This window comes from Rattus rattus, chromosome 9 (assembly GCF_011064425.1).
Source record: "Rattus rattus isolate New Zealand chromosome 9, Rrattus_CSIRO_v1, whole genome shotgun sequence".
In the NCBI taxonomy this organism is placed as follows: Eukaryota; Metazoa; Chordata; class Mammalia; order Rodentia; family Muridae; genus Rattus; species Rattus rattus.
In genome coordinates this window covers 10,960,147-10,976,752 of record NC_046162.1, presented here as the reverse complement: position 1 = coordinate 10,976,752, position 16,606 = coordinate 10,960,147, and the positions used below count along the sequence as shown (strand labels likewise).

The 16,606-nt window shown below is 47.0% G+C and overlaps 1 protein-coding gene across 1 annotated transcript; it reads left to right on the top strand.

The window, feature by feature from the left end:
- The first annotated feature begins 8,888 nt into the window (after window positions 1–8,888).
- On the top strand, window positions 8,889–14,637 carry Tnfrsf17 (TNF receptor superfamily member 17). The gene is made up of 3 exons (XM_032913084.1): window positions 8,889–9,119; window positions 9,893–10,051; window positions 14,240–14,637. Exons 1-3 carry the CDS (start codon window positions 9,005–9,007, stop codon window positions 14,518–14,520), a joined length of 555 nt encoding a protein of 184 aa, XP_032768975.1. The 5' UTR covers window positions 8,889–9,004; the 3' UTR covers window positions 14,521–14,637.
- The last annotated feature ends 1,969 nt before the right edge of the window (window positions 14,638–16,606 follow it).

Here is a 16,606-nt window from a genome sequence, read left to right as displayed (position 1 = left end):
AGGTTTGAGACCAGCATGGTCTCGGAGTGAATTCTAGGACAACCAGGGCTACACAGTGAAACTCTGTCTCCAAAAACCAAAAGCCAAAATCAAACCAAACCCAACCCACCCACCCCCCCAAAAAAATCCAGAAAAACCCCCAAAACCAACCAACCAAACAAACAAAACAAATAAATAAAACAAACAATAAAACAAAAATAAAACCCAAACCAAACAAAGACTGCTACAAACTTCTTTTTTTTTTTTTTTTTTTTTTCAGAGCTGGGGACCGAACCCAGGGCCTTGCACTTGCTAGGCAAGCACTCTACCACTGAGCTAAATCCCCAACCCCTGCTACAAACTTCTTTATGGGTTTGGGTAAATGACTCAGAGGTCAAAAGCACATGCAGCTCTTGCAGAGGACCCCAGTTTGAGTGGCTCATCTGTGATTCTAGATGCAGGGGACTCAATGCCGTCTTCTAGCCTCTATGGACACCTTGCACTCATGCACATATTCACAGAACACAGACACAGACACAGACACAGACACAGACACAGACACAGACACAGACACACACACACACACACACACACGGTTTTTTGAGACAGGGTTTCTCTGTGTGGCCTTGGCTGTTCAGGAACTCACCTCACTCTATAGACCAGGCTAGCCTTGAACTTACAGAGATCCACCTGCCTCTGCCTCCTGAGTGCTGGGATGAAAGGCATGCATCACCATGCCTGGCTATATACATCTTTTAAAAATCCTTCATAGAGCTGGGAAGACAGTTTAGTGTTCTAAGTACTTGGGGTGGCAAGTGAGGATCCCAGTACAGGTCTTTAGAACACACGTAAAGCCAGCATAGTAGAACACATGTGTAACCCCAAAACTCCTATAGTGAGGTGGGAGGAAACAGGAGAAACCCCCAGAGGGTTTGGGGCCACCTAGTGTTAATCCCAAGAGTCTCAAGAGGAAAAGCAGTTCTTGGAGTTTGAGCCAAATTTGAATCAAACTTTAACTAAATCCTGACCATAATGGGCTCTGGCCAGGTCCACTCTCTGGAATCCCAGCGAGTAGTGACAAATCACGTGTCGTAGGGGCTTTTTAAGGGCAGACTCACATGACCACCACATTTCCTACGTGGCTTTGTTATTTTCCAAGAACTACAACTCCCAGGAAGCTACCTTGCCCCTGGGTAGGTGGGGCTTACAGGTTGGGTTTCACTCCTGCATTCCCCCTTGAGTTGCATCCTTGGTCAAGCCTTCAACTCTATGATGGATACTTGTTTATATCAGGATTTAGTAACCACCAGCTTCATGATACCCAAATAGGAACTATCATTTAGTTACGATATCAATGATGCAAGAGCCAACAGAAATTGGCAGAAGCCGGAGAGCCTGGGGCCACAGGCTCTGTGGTGGCTGACATCAGCGTTACTATGTAGGAGGAGCCTGGAAACATGGAGGGAGCACCAGTCATTTATTTCATTCCGGTTCCTTTCTGTTGTGGGTTTGACCAGAATCCATCCTGATCAGGATTTAATTAAAGCTTGCTCTAAATTTGACTCAAAATTGTGGAACTGGTTCTTCTCCTGAGACTCCGAGGATTAGCACTAGCCTGGTGTACACAACTACAGACGAGGGATCGAGACTCAAAGCAGCAGAAGTGGGTTCTGCACCCAAGGGTGTTTACTGGCCTTCCCATTTGTGCTACATCCACACAGTTTTCTTTTTTCAAGATGGGGTTTCTATGTAACCCTGGCTGTTCTGTAACTCACTCTATAGACCAGGCTGGCCTCCCATTCAGAGCTTTACCTGCCTCTGGTGCCCAAATTAAAGGCATGCCCAGCCGCCCTGCATACTCAAACTCCATTACGATACATACCAAACATTTCCAAGGAAGACTCTTTGGTAGGTTGTTGTCCAAAACTAAAAGAAGTCTCAGAGAACCCGAAGCCTTGGCTGGGCTCTCCATGGGCTGTTCAACCCCGGAATGGTTAGCTTCTTCAACTTCAGGCTTCAGAGAGACGTGTGGGTCTGGAGTTGGAGGAGATGAAGTGGGTTAGGGATGGGATCCTAGGTGGGGAGGGAGGGTTCTCAGAAGTCCTGCTGAGCCTGTCCTGTAATGTTAAGTCAACCTCCAAGGCCTCCTTTCTCCCCTCCTTCCTGCTTCTCAGATCTCAGCTAGCCCTCCAAATCTTGGCTTGCTTGTGGGGATGAAATGGCTAACTGGCTCTGGGGTCATCTCCAGGCTGTCTCCTAGCTTCTGCAAAGAGTCCCTGTGAAGTTCGGCCACTCCGAACTTGTTCTCTCTGTACCCGAGGATGTACCATGTTCCATCGGCCCTTCAGAATTTTTTCAAAGTACTTCAATTTGATCTGCAGGATGTCTCAATTGTTCCCAATTATGAAGACAAATGAATCAGAGATGTTTGAGTTTCTCTTTTAATCACTGACTTCTCCCCATGATTCTTCTTCCCCCCCACCGTAAACGAGACAGTGAGTGCAGGCTGAGAACCACAGCAGCAGCATCGGGTAACCTGACAGGCTGAGAAAACCCCGCCCATCCGTATTGATCACTACATCCAAGACACCGTGGCAGGCACCGTAGGACAAGTGAGTTCCTTTTAGATGTTTTCCCTACCATATGGGGGTCTAAACATTTAACTAGGGCTGCTGATGGCTTAGTGGCACTTGACCCCAAACCTGATGAGCTGAAACACACTCTCTCAATCTCTCTCTCTCTCTCTCTCTCTCTCTCTCTCTCTCTCTCTCTCTCTCATGCACATGATTAATCAATCAATGTAAAAACAACATTAAAGCAAAAGCTGGACTTGATGGCACAGGTCTATAATGTAAATAATTGGGAGGCGGAGGTTTGTGAGCTGGGCTGCGGAGTGAGTTTGAGACTAGCTTGGACCCCAGTTTGAGTAGCTCATCTGTAATTCTACATGCAGAGGACTCAATGCCATCTTCTAGCCTCTATGGGCACCTTGCACTCATGCACATATTCACACACACACACACACACACACACACACACACACACACACACACACAAAATTTATATTTTCTATAAGCCTTCAACAGCACAATAGCTATGAAGCTGCCTCCCGTCCATGTTAGAATCTACTTTCCTATCGATAACCCCCAAGTTATTACTTACAATGTTTATCTGGGCTGCTCTTAAGTCCAAATGGCCAGCCCTCGGGGCCACATTGTCCTAACCCATGGCAGCTTCTTCTTCCCGTTGTGGTTCTCCTCTGATCCCAAGCTGTGGAACCCTAAACCCTCCCATGTCTCTTCTTCCCAGCTATTTACTGTTGGTATCTTTATTTACCAATCAGAAATAACTAGGGCCAGGGTCACAGGGGCTACATGCAGATTCCAGGTCTTTGGGCCACACTTAACATTACAACAGACAGGGGCTGGGGATTTAGCTCAGTGGTAGAGCGCTTACCTAGGAAGCACAAGGCCCCGGGTTCGGTCCCCAGCTCCGAAAAAAAGAATCAAAAAAAAAAAAACAAAAAACAAAAAACATTACAACAGACAAAACCTCAATAGTAACGGACCGAACCTCTGAACTGTAATGCAGCCCCCATTAAATGTTTCTTTATAAGAGTTACCTTGTCATGTTGTCCTTCTACAGCAATGAAACCCAAAGTAAAACAGAAGTCATCCTTAGCTACATAGAGATTTCAGGGTCGGCCAGGGATACACAAGGCATGTCCCAATTTTTTTGAACTAATGATTTAGAAAGCACTGTTCAGTGGGAAGGAAGTCTTCCTCCTACAGTAGATTCATCCCTTCCCCAAGAGAGCAGCTACTCTGAGGTCTTAGCATTTTTCCGGGTGAAACCTTGGCTTGACTCTCTGGTTGTAAACAGAGCAGGGTATCTGGTTGGCAAGGTTCAGTGCCTTACGTCTTTCACTCACTGATGTGTCTTGTACTGACCACACACACCATTCTTCTTCATGACTGTGCTGTACTTCATACCAAGGTCCCATTGATGGTTCCTTGCTTGTTCCAGGCTTTTGTGAACGCGTGGCACTTTAGTCAACATGCTCATACATGTTTCTTCAGTTCCCTAAGCAAATGCATGGCCTACACAGTAGTGCTTTCTTAGTTTAGTTTACGTTTGCGTGTCCCTGTGTGTATGTATACACATGTGCAGAGACTCTCAGAGTCCACATTGGGTGCTTTGTAGCTAGAGTTCCGGTGCTCGTGAGCTGCCTGAGGTGGTTTGCTGAGAACTGAACTTGGGTTTTCTGGAAGAGCACCGAGCCATCTCTCCACCCACTACAATAGTGCTTTGATCCCCTGCCTTAGTTAGGTTTACTATTGTAAGGGTCCATGATTTGCTGAAGAATGATACCCTGAACTCAAATAGTAAACGCAAAGAGGGTTTTATTCTGCAGAAGTCCAGCATGCTGGGGTCTCCCATTACCAAGATAGAGAGGCTTGAAGGCCTGACTTAAAGCACATTAGGGCATTCTGTCCCTTACTCCATCTCTAGGGACATTCCATTATGGGGCGTGGGAATGGGAAACTGTTCTGAGGAGGTCTGGAAATGGTTGCTGAGAAGTCTGGAAACTGCTGCTGACCCACTGTCCTTGCCTCAGGCCAGGTGGCAGGCAGCCTCTGAGGCCTGGGCTTGCCCAGCTCTTGGAAACAGAGATTTAGGCCTAGTCTCCTGAACAGCCAACTTGAAGCCTGTCATGGAGTCAGCCTAGCTTTCTCACTACTGCTGTGATGAAGCACTGTGACCGAAGCCACCTGGGGACTGTCTGACTTAGGGTATCTGTTGCTGTGAAGAGACAGCATGACCACAGCAACTCTTTTAAAGGAAAGCACTTAATTGGGGTTGACCTCCATCCAGATGTTTAGTTAGTTACTGTCATGGCAGACATGGTGCTGGCGAGGTAGCTAAGAGTCATCTGGATCTGCAGGCAGCAGGAAAAGAAAGATAGAGAGACAGACTGACAGAGATAGAGACTGGGCCTGGTTTGAGCATTTGGAACCTCAAAGCCCACCCCTAGTGACACACTTTTTCCAACAAGGCCACTTCTCCTCCAATATAGTCACACCTCCTAATAATGCTGCTCCCTGGTGATCAAGCATTCTAATCTATGAACCTGTGGGGGCCATTCCTATTCAAACCACACAGAAAGGAAAGAGTTTATTTCACTCACAGTTCCATATAGCAGTTCATAATCAATAGCAGTGAGGACAGGAACTCATGCAGGGTCGGAACCTGGAGGAAGGCCATGGAGGGTGCTGTTTACTGATTTGCTCTACCTGACCTGCTCAACCTGCTTTCATATAGAACCCAGGAGCACCAACCCAGGGATGGCACCACCCACAATGGGTTGGGTCCTCCTCATCGATCACTAATTAGGAAAATGTCTCCCAGGCTTGCCTACAGTCTGGTCTTGTGGAAGCATTTTTGTAACGGAGGGCCCCTCTTTTAGATGACTTTAGCTTGTATCAAGTTAACATAAAATTAGCCAGTACATCCCTCTCCCCTCACCACACTCCAAGACACTATGGCTTTCTTGTCTCCACCTGACTTCTTGGGGCACACCTCATACCAAGTGCCTCCTCGTCCTCTTCACCCATGTTTAGGGCTCCAACATTCAACCTAGTGCATCAGACCTGATCATATGCAAAGTGTATCCACTGTGTAAGCCTCCCTGAGATGCTCTTGCTGTTTGGCTGTGAGCGGCTATCATCCTGGTGCTCTCTTGCTTCTCCAACTGTTCTGGTCCTGCTGTTGGCTTGTCTTTCGAGGTTCCATTTTGGTAGGAGCTGAGCATATAGGACTTCCTAGATGAGCCACTGCTGCCCTCAGTGATCCCACTCTCTTGATACACTGTCACCTCCTGTGGAAGAATCTGTCTTTAGATCCATTTCTTCATTGGAATTCTGTTTGTTAATGAACTAATGTGTGTGTGTGTGTGTGTGTGTGTGTGTGTGTGTGTGTGTGTGTTTGTGGTGGACATGTGTGAAGAAGACAGAGAGGACACTGGTGTCTTCCTCTATCTCTCTCCACCTTTTAAGACAGGGTTTCTCATTGAATTGGAAGCTCATCCTTAAACTGCAAGCCTCTTCTCTGCGTCTGCCAAGTTCTGAGATGACAGGTATGCACTGTCCGAGGCAGGAAGAGAGTGTTGTTAGTTTGAGGCCAGCCTCGGTCACATAGTGAGTATGAGATCCTGTCTCAAAAAATCAAAACACAGGGGTTGGATTTAGCTCAGTGGTAGAGCGCTTGCCTAATGGCGCAAGGCCCTAGGTTCGGGTCCCCAGCTCCAAAAAAAAAAAAAAAAAAAAAAAAATCAAAACACAGAAAACAAGCACACCAAAATAAAAACAAGAACAAACAAACACCCCCCCTCCCCCCCAAAAAAAAACCCAAAAGAACAAAAAGAAAGAAAACCTACCTGGAAAAAACAAAACCAACCAAACAAATAAAACCCAAACCAAACTGAAGTGATTCTGATTAAGTAACAAGGAAAAGGCATGGGCGGATCTGTTCAGTCTGCCTGCCTTCTGTCCCTGTCTCTGTAAGGAGTGCTGTCCATCAGGGCTGCTCAGAGAGAGCGCATGTGCACGGCAGCATCTCTCCATGCTTTAGGACATGTGGAAAGCTGCAATTGTTTTTAGGCATCTGAATCACAAACCATATTCTCAACTGCTCATTATACTTACAAAGACGTCAAGGATGGAATGAACACAGGTTTTGGCTTATAAAATGTATTACAATTGGTAACTTATAATTGTTATTATTAGTATTAGTATTGATAGTAGTAGTTGTTTTTGAGGCATAGCCTGGCTGTTCTGGAACTTGATATGTAGACTAGGTTGGCCTTGAACTCAAGAGATCTGCTTGCCTATCTCCTGAATGCTGGGATTAAAGACATGTGCTACTATGCCATGTCGACATATATGTTTAATTCGTGTATACCTTTGTTTAACCCTGTGAGTGCAGGTATATAGATGCATGTGCCTATGTGTGCTGGAGGACAGGTGTCAAATGTCTTTTATGACTCATCACTCATTCCTTTGAAACAAAAGACTGTCCCTTAGCTGAAGCTCTTGTTTTATCAGGTAGGCTGTAAGCCCATAAATCCCAGCTGAAGTTATAAGTGTTTTATGTGTGTACTGGGATTCCAACACTGGTCCTCGTGACTGCCCGAAAAGTGCCCCTAACCCACCAAGTCATCTTTGTAGGCTGAGTACATAATAATCTGTCCTACAGAGTATCCACCCAGGCTTCCAATAGTAAGCCACACAGCCCTTGAAGTTTCCAGGATAAGGCAATGGCACGGATTCATTCATTCACTCATTCACTCACTCACTCACTCACTCACTCACTCACTCACTCACTCACTCACTCATTCATCATTCATTTATGTTTTTCAAGCCAGAGTTTCTCCAGGAAACAGTCCTGGAACTTGTACTGTAGACCAGGCTGGCCTTGAAATCACAGAGATCTGCCTGCCTCTGCCTCCTGAGTGGTGGATTAAAGGGGTGTGCCAGCACAGCCTAGTTCAATCATGTATTTTTATTTTTATTTATATTTTACTTTATGTGTCTGAGTGTTTTGCCCACATGTATGTCTGTGACCATGTGTGTGCCTGGTCTCCATGGAGGTTAGAAAAGTGTAGTGGATCCCAGGGGCTGGAGTCACAGACGGCTGTGAACTACCATGTTCACAGGGTGCTGGGATTCAGAGCCAGGTCCCTTGTCTGTCCAGCCAGTGTGATTGCTGAACCATCACTTCAGCCCCTAAGGTAGTTTCATGACAAGGTTGCTTCAGTGTAGTTCAGTGGGCCTCACTACCGTGTGTTTTTATCCCATGCTTTGGTGGTGGCACACATCTTTAATCCCAGCACTTAGGAGGCAGAGGCAGGTGGATCTCTGTAAGTTAGAAGCCAGCCTGGTCTACAGAGTGAGTTCCAGGACATGCAGGACTACTTAGAGAAACCCTGTCTCAAAAACTAAAACAGGGTTGGGGATTTAGCTCAGTGGTAGAGCGCTTGCCTAGCAAGCACAAGGCCCTGGGTTCGGTCCCCAGCTCCAAAGAAAAGAAAAAAAAAACTAAAACAATTTTTTTTTTTTGAGACAGGATCTTGTTGGCTTTCCACTGGAGACCGTCTTGCCTCTGCCTCGTAGGTCCTGGGACTATAGGCATGGCTCCGTGACACTCAAGTTTGAATCCTTAACCCCGACTTTACAGATCATATAGGATACAGCATATGTGCATGAGCCATGAGTCCAAGTCTCTAATCATTTCCAGGGGATGGTAAAGGCTCGCTTCCTTTTGAGGCTGTATCTTGGATTATTGTTTTTGTTTTTGAGACAGGGCCTCTCTATGTAGCACTTATTGATGAAGCTAGCCTCAAACTCACAGAGACCCACCTGCCTCTGCGTCCAGAGGGCTGGGAGTGAAGGTCACACCTCTGCACCCGCTGGGATGCTATTAACTGTCAAGACACAGTGCCCTCAGATGAGCCCCCATCAAGCCTCCTGCTTTAACTCAACTGCCAAAGGACACCTGGTAGTCAGAGTTGACAGCTCCCTCCTGTCTGTCCTCTGCGGTAGCCACTGCCACCCACCGGCTCCAGCCTCCAGTTTGCCTTCCCTATTGACATTAGGTATGTAAGGGATGCAGTCCTCGTCTTGCCTGTCTTGTCATACAGCCCCAAAACAGATGATCCATAAATGGCAGCTGGACTTTCGGCTTGACGCCCCAGGCTTGTCCACATTGCAACTGCTACCTGGGTGGTGACTCTCCTCTATAAATAGGTGGTTTCTGTTTCAGGAATGGTTTGCTGTGATATACCCCTCTGCTGCCCCGCCCAGGCCTCTTAGAAACGGAGGATCAGAAAGAGAGGTATTCAGATCCTCCACCCCGATACCTGCAGCCCTCCTAAGAGCAGTCAGGATCTTTCTCTCCACAGAGAACCTGCTGTCCTTCCACGCTCTTTTGTCTGTTCTTCCCGTGTCTTTCAGTGCTCCGGTCCCCCATGGCTCAGCGGTGCTTCCACAGTGAATATTTTGACAGTCTGCTGCATGCTTGCAAACCGTGTCGCCTGCGATGTTCCAACCCTCCTGCACCCTGTCAGCCTTACTGTGATCCAAGTAAGTGCAGCTTCTCAACAGTTGCTTCTTGGTGGGGAGCAGTCTCCTGACGTGCTGCCCATCTACAGAGAGCAAATGTTACAGAGGAGATGGGGAGATTTTTCTTTTATTTTCCTGAATCAAAACCAGAAAAGATAATTTAAATGTCTCCTGGATCAAAGGGAATTATTCAGAACCAGACTCAATTTTATTTATCAGCTCTTAATTAAGTGGTACTTAGAATTTAAAAGTCAACCAGGGATGGGCAGTGCATGCCTCTAACTCAGTGGTTCTCAACCTTCCTAAGTGGCAACCCTTTGATAGTTGCTCATTTGTGGAGACCCCCAACCATAAAATTATTTTCATTGCTACATCCTAACTGCTTTTGCTACTGTTATGAATCATAATGTCTGATATGCAGGCTATCTGATATGCGACCCCTGTGAAGGCAGCATGGGCTAGAATAGGGTCCTGTCCCATAAACAACGAAAGGAACTGAGCTGGAGATGAGCTGGTGGTGCACCGGGCTAGCATGCACACGGCCCTGGGCTCTGTCCCAGCAGCCTGTATGGTCGTGGTGCTGCTGTAATTGCAGCACTTACATAGGAGGTGGAGACCAGAGGTCCTCCTTGGATACAGCTGGGTTTGAGGCCAGTCTGATTGACAGGAGACCTTGTCTAAGCCCAAATAAGATGCTCACGAGTATGCACTAGGGAGTCGAGTGTCAGGAAGGTCATACTTGGTGTGAATCCTGAGCTCTGGCTGCATCACTTTGTGACATTCCTTTGATAAAGGCATGACCAGTTCAGTGAGAGGGACGTACACGGTTCTCTGGATCTTCTTGGGCCTGACCTTGGTCGTCTGTTTGGCACTTTTCACACTCTCTTTCTTGCTGAGGAAGATGAACCCGGAGGCCCTGAAGGACAAGCCTCAAAGCCCAGGCCATCTTGACGGTGAGTCTTGGAATCTATTTCTGTAAGGGCGGCTCTTCCAAGTTTCATTTCCTTTTCTTTTTTTAACTTTGGCTTTTTTGTTGCTGTTACAGCACTTTCAAATGTGTTAGTGGGTAGTTACTTGAAATTTTGAGCTGGGAGCGGTGGCACATGCCTGTCATCTTAGCACGTAGGGAGTGGAGGCAGGAGGATCAAAGGGGTAAAGGGGTGAGGGTCATGCTCAGCTATTGAGTGTGAGCTCAGCTGGGGCGAAGAGTCTCGAAGATGACAACAAACCAAGCCTACCACTGTCCCCCAAACAAAACAAACAGAGACATTGTGACATCGACCCCTACTTTGCAGGGCTCCTTTCAAGGCCCATTCCCCCCAGTTCTCTGGGTAACTGCCTTTGAGACTTCTCTGGAAAGTGTCTTTGACTCAGTGTAGCACACCAATGAGATATCGTATCGATACTGGACCACAGCCTGGTACTCTCAGGCAAAGAGTATTTGGCAAGATCCATGCTCTTGGTTTTAATACAATTCGAAGCACTGCTTGCCTGTGAATGTTTTACTGCCCAAAATGCTGAAACTGAATAACCTGGTTCACTAGCCATCTCAAGGATAATTATTAAGCAACAGAGTACCAGTCTCAGGGAAGTAGATGCTCAACTTGAGGGCCTCTTAGGCTAAAAATGTCTTTATAGCACTGTTCTCTGTGAATTGATTCTTAGACACACAGCAGCCATGGTCCTGAATCCTTTTTCTTATCGTGTGTGTGGTGCATGAAAGTGAGCGTGCACAGGCTCGTGTGCACATGAGGCTACAGTAGGACACTGGCTATCTCTCTCCATCACTCCCTTCCCTGTTGCCATGAGACAGGGTCTCTCAGTGGGGCAGAAGCAAGGGGTTTCAGCTTTGCTGTCTCGCTCCCACCTCTGCCACTGGGAGGTTACAGGCACATGCTTGTCACCAGTGCACTAGAGATTTAAACTAGGGTCCTCATGCTGCAAATCTGTATCCACTAAGCTGTGTTCACAGCCCTTGTCCTGCTTCTTTACCCATTTTGTTTCTGCAAAGCACCTACCCCATTTGCTTTCCTGTGCAGCAGGAGTAGCTGGAAACTCACTCACTCTTTTCTCCGTGTGGTCTGGTAGACAAAAGAATGCATTTTCATTGTTTTTAAAGTTATATGTGTATGTGTATGGCTGAGAGTGGTTTAACAAAAAGCAGGAGCCCCATGGCTGCCTGACCTGGATGGCCAATGAGTTGATACAGAACTGGATCACAGACTAGATGTCATCAGGAAGGGGCTTCATATTTTGTGCATGTGAGTACAGTGCCTCTGGATGGCAGAAGTGGGCAGGCACCAGATCCCCTCTAGCTGAAGTTACGAGTGGATGCTAGAGACTCAAAGAATGGTATCGTCTCTTAACCACTCAGCCGCCTCTTCAAACCTAGAGTGAAATTTTTTAACATACAAATTGTACACATAAGAATACATGACATAATGTTCTGAATACAGACACACAGGGAGACAGTGACTACAGTCAAACGCATCCACATCTTCACACAGTTGACCTTTTGGTGACTGGGTCTCATGTATCACACGCTGGCCTTTGACTCTGTATCTCAGGATTACCTTGAGCCTCTCCAGTCCTGATGCGGCCACCTCTCTGGGGCTGGCTTTACAGGTGTGCACCATCAATCCTGGTTTGTGCTGTTCTGGGGTTGAATCCAGAGCCTCCTGGGCAGGCTGGGCGAGCTCTGCCAACGGAGCTCCATCCCCAGCCCTGCTCCATTCCTCCTGGTGGTGAGGGTGGCTGGTATCTACTCTCTGCTATTTGAAGCGCTCCAGTGCTATCCAGTCACCTTGTCACACGCTGGCTCTACAGATGCAGCTTATGTAACTGCAGCCCTGGACTTCCGGCCACCTGCTTCTCATTTCCCCCACCTCCTCGCCTCTGGTAACTACCACTCTGCCATTGTTCTGTAAGTGGCTTCTTTTGCTTCACGTGGAAGCAAGGTCAGGCAGGCTTTTTCCTTCCACTTTTTGTGTATTTCTAGAGCAACTCTGAATTAGATGTTTTATTATTTATTTTTATGTATGCGGGTGTTTAGCCTCATACACGTGTGTGTACTACTTGTATATGCAGTGCCCCTAGAAAAGAGTCCCCTGGGATGGGAGTTACGGACAGTTGTGAGCCACCAAGTGAGTGCTGGGAATCGAGTCCATGTCTTCTGCAAGAGCAGTGGAGCTGTTAGAGGCTGAGCCATTTGTCCAATCCGTGAAAGATGTTCCAGTTACACTGTGGAATGTTGAGAAGTGGCTTAGTCTTCTCAGGGTCAGCGAGGGTAGGTGCACACCCCAGCACGTGTGGAGGTCAGGGCACAACTTCCAGGAACCTTTTCTCATCTTCCACTTTGTCTGAGGCAGGGTCCTTCTTGTTCTTTACACTTTGATGCAGTTTCCAGGATAGCTGACTTCAAGCTTCTGAGGTGAGTCCCCTGTCCCTGCCTCTAACCTCACCTCAGAGTTGGAGTTACAGATGCCTGCTGACACACCCGTTTTTGGTGTGAGTTCTGAACTCAAGTTGTCGGGCTTGTGCAACAAGTACTTTTTCCAAATAATGTTTTTCCAAATTAGGCTGTCCTGGAACTTGTTTTGTAGACCAGGCTGGCCTCAAACTCAGGGATCGGCCTGCCTCTCTCCCAGGTGCTAGGATTAAAGGCGAGTGCCACATGGCTGCCAGGTGCAGCAAGTGCTGTTAAAACCATTCTTCACAGATGTGTACTGGAGACAAACTGGGGACTTCTATGTGGGATCAAAAGAAATTCATTTAAGAGTGACTTATGCAGGAGTATGGTTTTCACCTGCAATGTCAGTTCTTGGAAGCGGAAGCAAGCACGTCACCAACAGTGTGGACCCATGAGTTGGAGAGACGCTCAGTGTCTAGGCGTACACAACGCTCTTGCAGAGGAGCAAGGATTGGTTTCCACATCCACATGGCAGCTCATAACCTTTTGTTACTTCAGTTCCAGAGGATCCAATAACTCTTTTGCATCAGGCATATACATGGTACACTCACATATGTGTAGCAAACACTGATACACATTGGAGAATAAAACGAGTTGGAGGCCAGCCTGGGACACGGCGATTTCTAGGCTAATGTGGGCTACAGAATGAGATCCTGCTACACACACACACACACACATACACACACACACACACACACACACACACAACGTGCTGGAAATGCCCTGAAGATGTCATATTAGGAAAACTAGGAGATGGCAGACAGAAGGACCCATCTTTAGGGCCTGGCAAGCTGTCCAGTGGAGAAAGGAACCTGCTGCCAACCCTCTTGGGCTGCTGAGTCTGATCCGCTCCCATAAGCTCTTCTAATGTTCACAGGTGCACTGTGATGTGACCCATTCCCACAATAAATGAACTCAGAAAAGTACCTTCTAGGGGCTGGGGATTTAGCTCAGTGGTAGAGCGCTTACCTAGGGAAGCATAAGGCCCTGGGTTCGGTCCCCAGCTCCGAAAAAAAAAGAAAAAAAAAAAAAAAAAAAAAGAAAAGTACCTTCTATATTCTTTTCCCCTCTGGTATTGGAGACTGAACTCGGGGTCTTTCTTGAACACGCTAGCTCCAAACGCTTCCTGCCGCAGCCTCCTGAGTGGCTGAATTACAGGTATGTGCCACTGTGCTCAGCTTTTGCGCCTGCATTCCAAAATGTCACTCACAGGCTGACTCAGATGTGGTGTGACATATGGCAATTTCTTGTGTAGGATGAGGTCAAATCCTCAAAACTTCCAATGGTCAAGTGGGTGACAGGTACATGACTAATCCAGTTTGGGGCTTTAGAACCAGTCACATGCTCAGAGCACTCAGATAGCAGCTGCTATCCTGCACTCCAGCCTGTTGTCTCCGTGTCCCTCCTGATGTCACATTTTGTAGTCTTTATAAAGTCTGGTTGTGTACATTCTTATGTGATATATCCTGAGATTTAAATGTAGTCAACATAAGACAAGAGTTGAAGTCTCCATATTCTGGAAAGCAGCCTGCCTCTCGGTGTAGGACACCCTCACTCTTGGTCTAGTATTGCTTTGTGTCCTCCTGTGTCCTGCTGTGCATGCTTGGCACAGTGGTACCACAGTGGTACCAGTGGCATTCAAGTGAAAGCCTGCCTGCTTCTGTATCTTCAGGATCCGTTCAGCTGGACAAGGCCGATACTGAGCAGACTAAGAGCAGGGCTGGTGACGAAAGGATTCTTCCCCGAAGCCTGGAGTATACAGTGGAAGAGTGTACCTGTGAGGACTGTATCAAGAGCAACCCCAAGGGTGATTCTGACCATTTCTTCCCACTTCCAGCCATGGAGGAGGGGGCGACCATTCTTGTCACCACGAAAACGGGTGACTATGGCAAGGGTATGCCAAGTGCTTTGCAAAGTGTCATGGGGATGGAGAAGCCAGCTCACTCCAGATAATGAGCTTTCTAATTGGTGGGATGTGAAGCTGCTTTGAGAACCTTTTGTCAGAGGGAGAGCTGATGGTGCTTTAGAATGACTGTTTATCAACTGAGAATACAGCTTTTTGTCCTTTAATTTTTATAGCTGAACTCTTGTCTATCTTTATTTTATGCGCTTTGATTGTTTTGCTTGGTTGTAGATGTGAGGGTGTCAGATCTTGCAGTTATAGACAGTTGTGTGCTGCCATGTGGGTGGTAGAATTTTTGACTCTCTAAACTAAACCAACACCAGGTGGGGATGGCACACGCCTTCAATCCTAGCACTCAGGAGGCTGAGGCAGGCAGCAGAGCTCTGTGAGTCTGAGGGCAGCCTGATCTACAGAGCTATGTCCAGGACAGCCAAGGGTACACGGAGAAGCCCTGTCATTCCCAGAAAAAAAAGAGAGGAACAGGAAAGGAAAGAATCAAAAGCTCTTCACCATCAATAGGCCCCTATCTGTTTCTGTTGAGGTGGTATATTTCAGGACAAACTGGATTCTCCTGATGGCCAAAGAAATTCTGCAAGATTGTCCCATGTTTTTCTGTAAGTAGAAGCCAAGCTAATTCTGTGTGCAGTGCAACAGGTGTTAGCATGCTCAAACAAAGGCATGTGCTACTGCTAACTGTGACAAACATGAACCTGGTCCTGTTTTCAGTTCTAGTGCAGGTGTGTGCCATCACCTATGTAGGTTTAATAGTGCCAGGGACTGCTCTAAGTCATTTTACACATACCAAATACTATAAGGAAGGTAGACCATGATAGACCATTATTACCTCCACCTTATAAATGCTGTCAGGACTAAGGGTGTGGCTTAGTGGTAGAATACATGCCTAGCATGCTCAAGGTCCTAGGTTCAACCAGCTTACACACACACACACACACACACACACACACACACACACACACACACACGGTGGAGGGAGTGATCATATTTCTGATCAAGAGCCTAAGTTCCCCAGGCTGGATGATTCCAGCCTCAGCCTCATACCCGGCAGGGAAAATAATCTTTCAACTCCAGCTTTAAAATAAGGCAAAAACCCTGGACTTCTTAGTTGCTGTGAATTTAACTCTTATGTTTTCTCTCAGAACCCATCTACCTTTTCTCTCACTGTTGCCTAGAGTCACTTGAACAACTTTTGTAGCTCCCTAACTCACTGCCATTCTCCTCAGACCCATTATAATTCATTTTCTTTCTAGAAAGGTGCCCCCATCCCAAGTTCACCCACCCAAGTACTTCAGGCTGTAACTTGATTCTTCTGTGAGTGCAGGGATTAAAGGTGTGCACCAGCAAACCAGGATTGCAAGTGAGGTTATTCTTTTTTTTTTAATGACTTTTTTTTTTTTTTTTTTTTTGTTGCTGTGGTCCGAACCCAGGGCCTTGCTCTTCCTCTGCAAGCCCTCTACCACTGAGCTAAATCCCCAACCCCAAGTGAGGTTATTCTTAAAGTCTACTTCTGACTGTATCACTGTGCTCAGTGCTTAAATTCTTGCAATGGGCTTCTATTCTGCATCCATCAGGAGAGACAGGCAAGAAAGTACAAACTCTCCTGCCTGCAAAAGGGCATTCCTAGCTTTCAGCATCCTGCTTCTCAACACCTATTTCTCATCCTGTGCTCCAACCGACCTTTCCAGGGATGGGCTTTGACCTGTTCCCTCTGGAATACCTATACTGGGCTTGGCCTAAAAGAGAGACTTTCTGGGATTGCTCATTTGCCACGGTGGCCCATTACTCACATACACTGATACACACAGATTCTCTCTGTGGTGCTGGAGATGGCATCCAGGGCCTTGTGCATGCTACCCCACCTACTGGGCTATCTCCGCAACCCTGTTTTTATTTTTTATTTCGAGAGTCTCGAGAAGTTGCCCAGAATGGCTTAGAATTCACCTTTTGTTTTGGTTTGTGAAGAGAGTTGAAGCTTGGGCCTCATGCATACAAGGCACGTACTCTCCCCAGCTTTTGATCTCTTGCAGCTCAGGCTCCTCATCCTCTTGAATGCTGGGATTTAAAACCTGTACCACCCGGCCCTGCAGGCTCATTACTCTTTTCTTCCTCTCTCTTCTC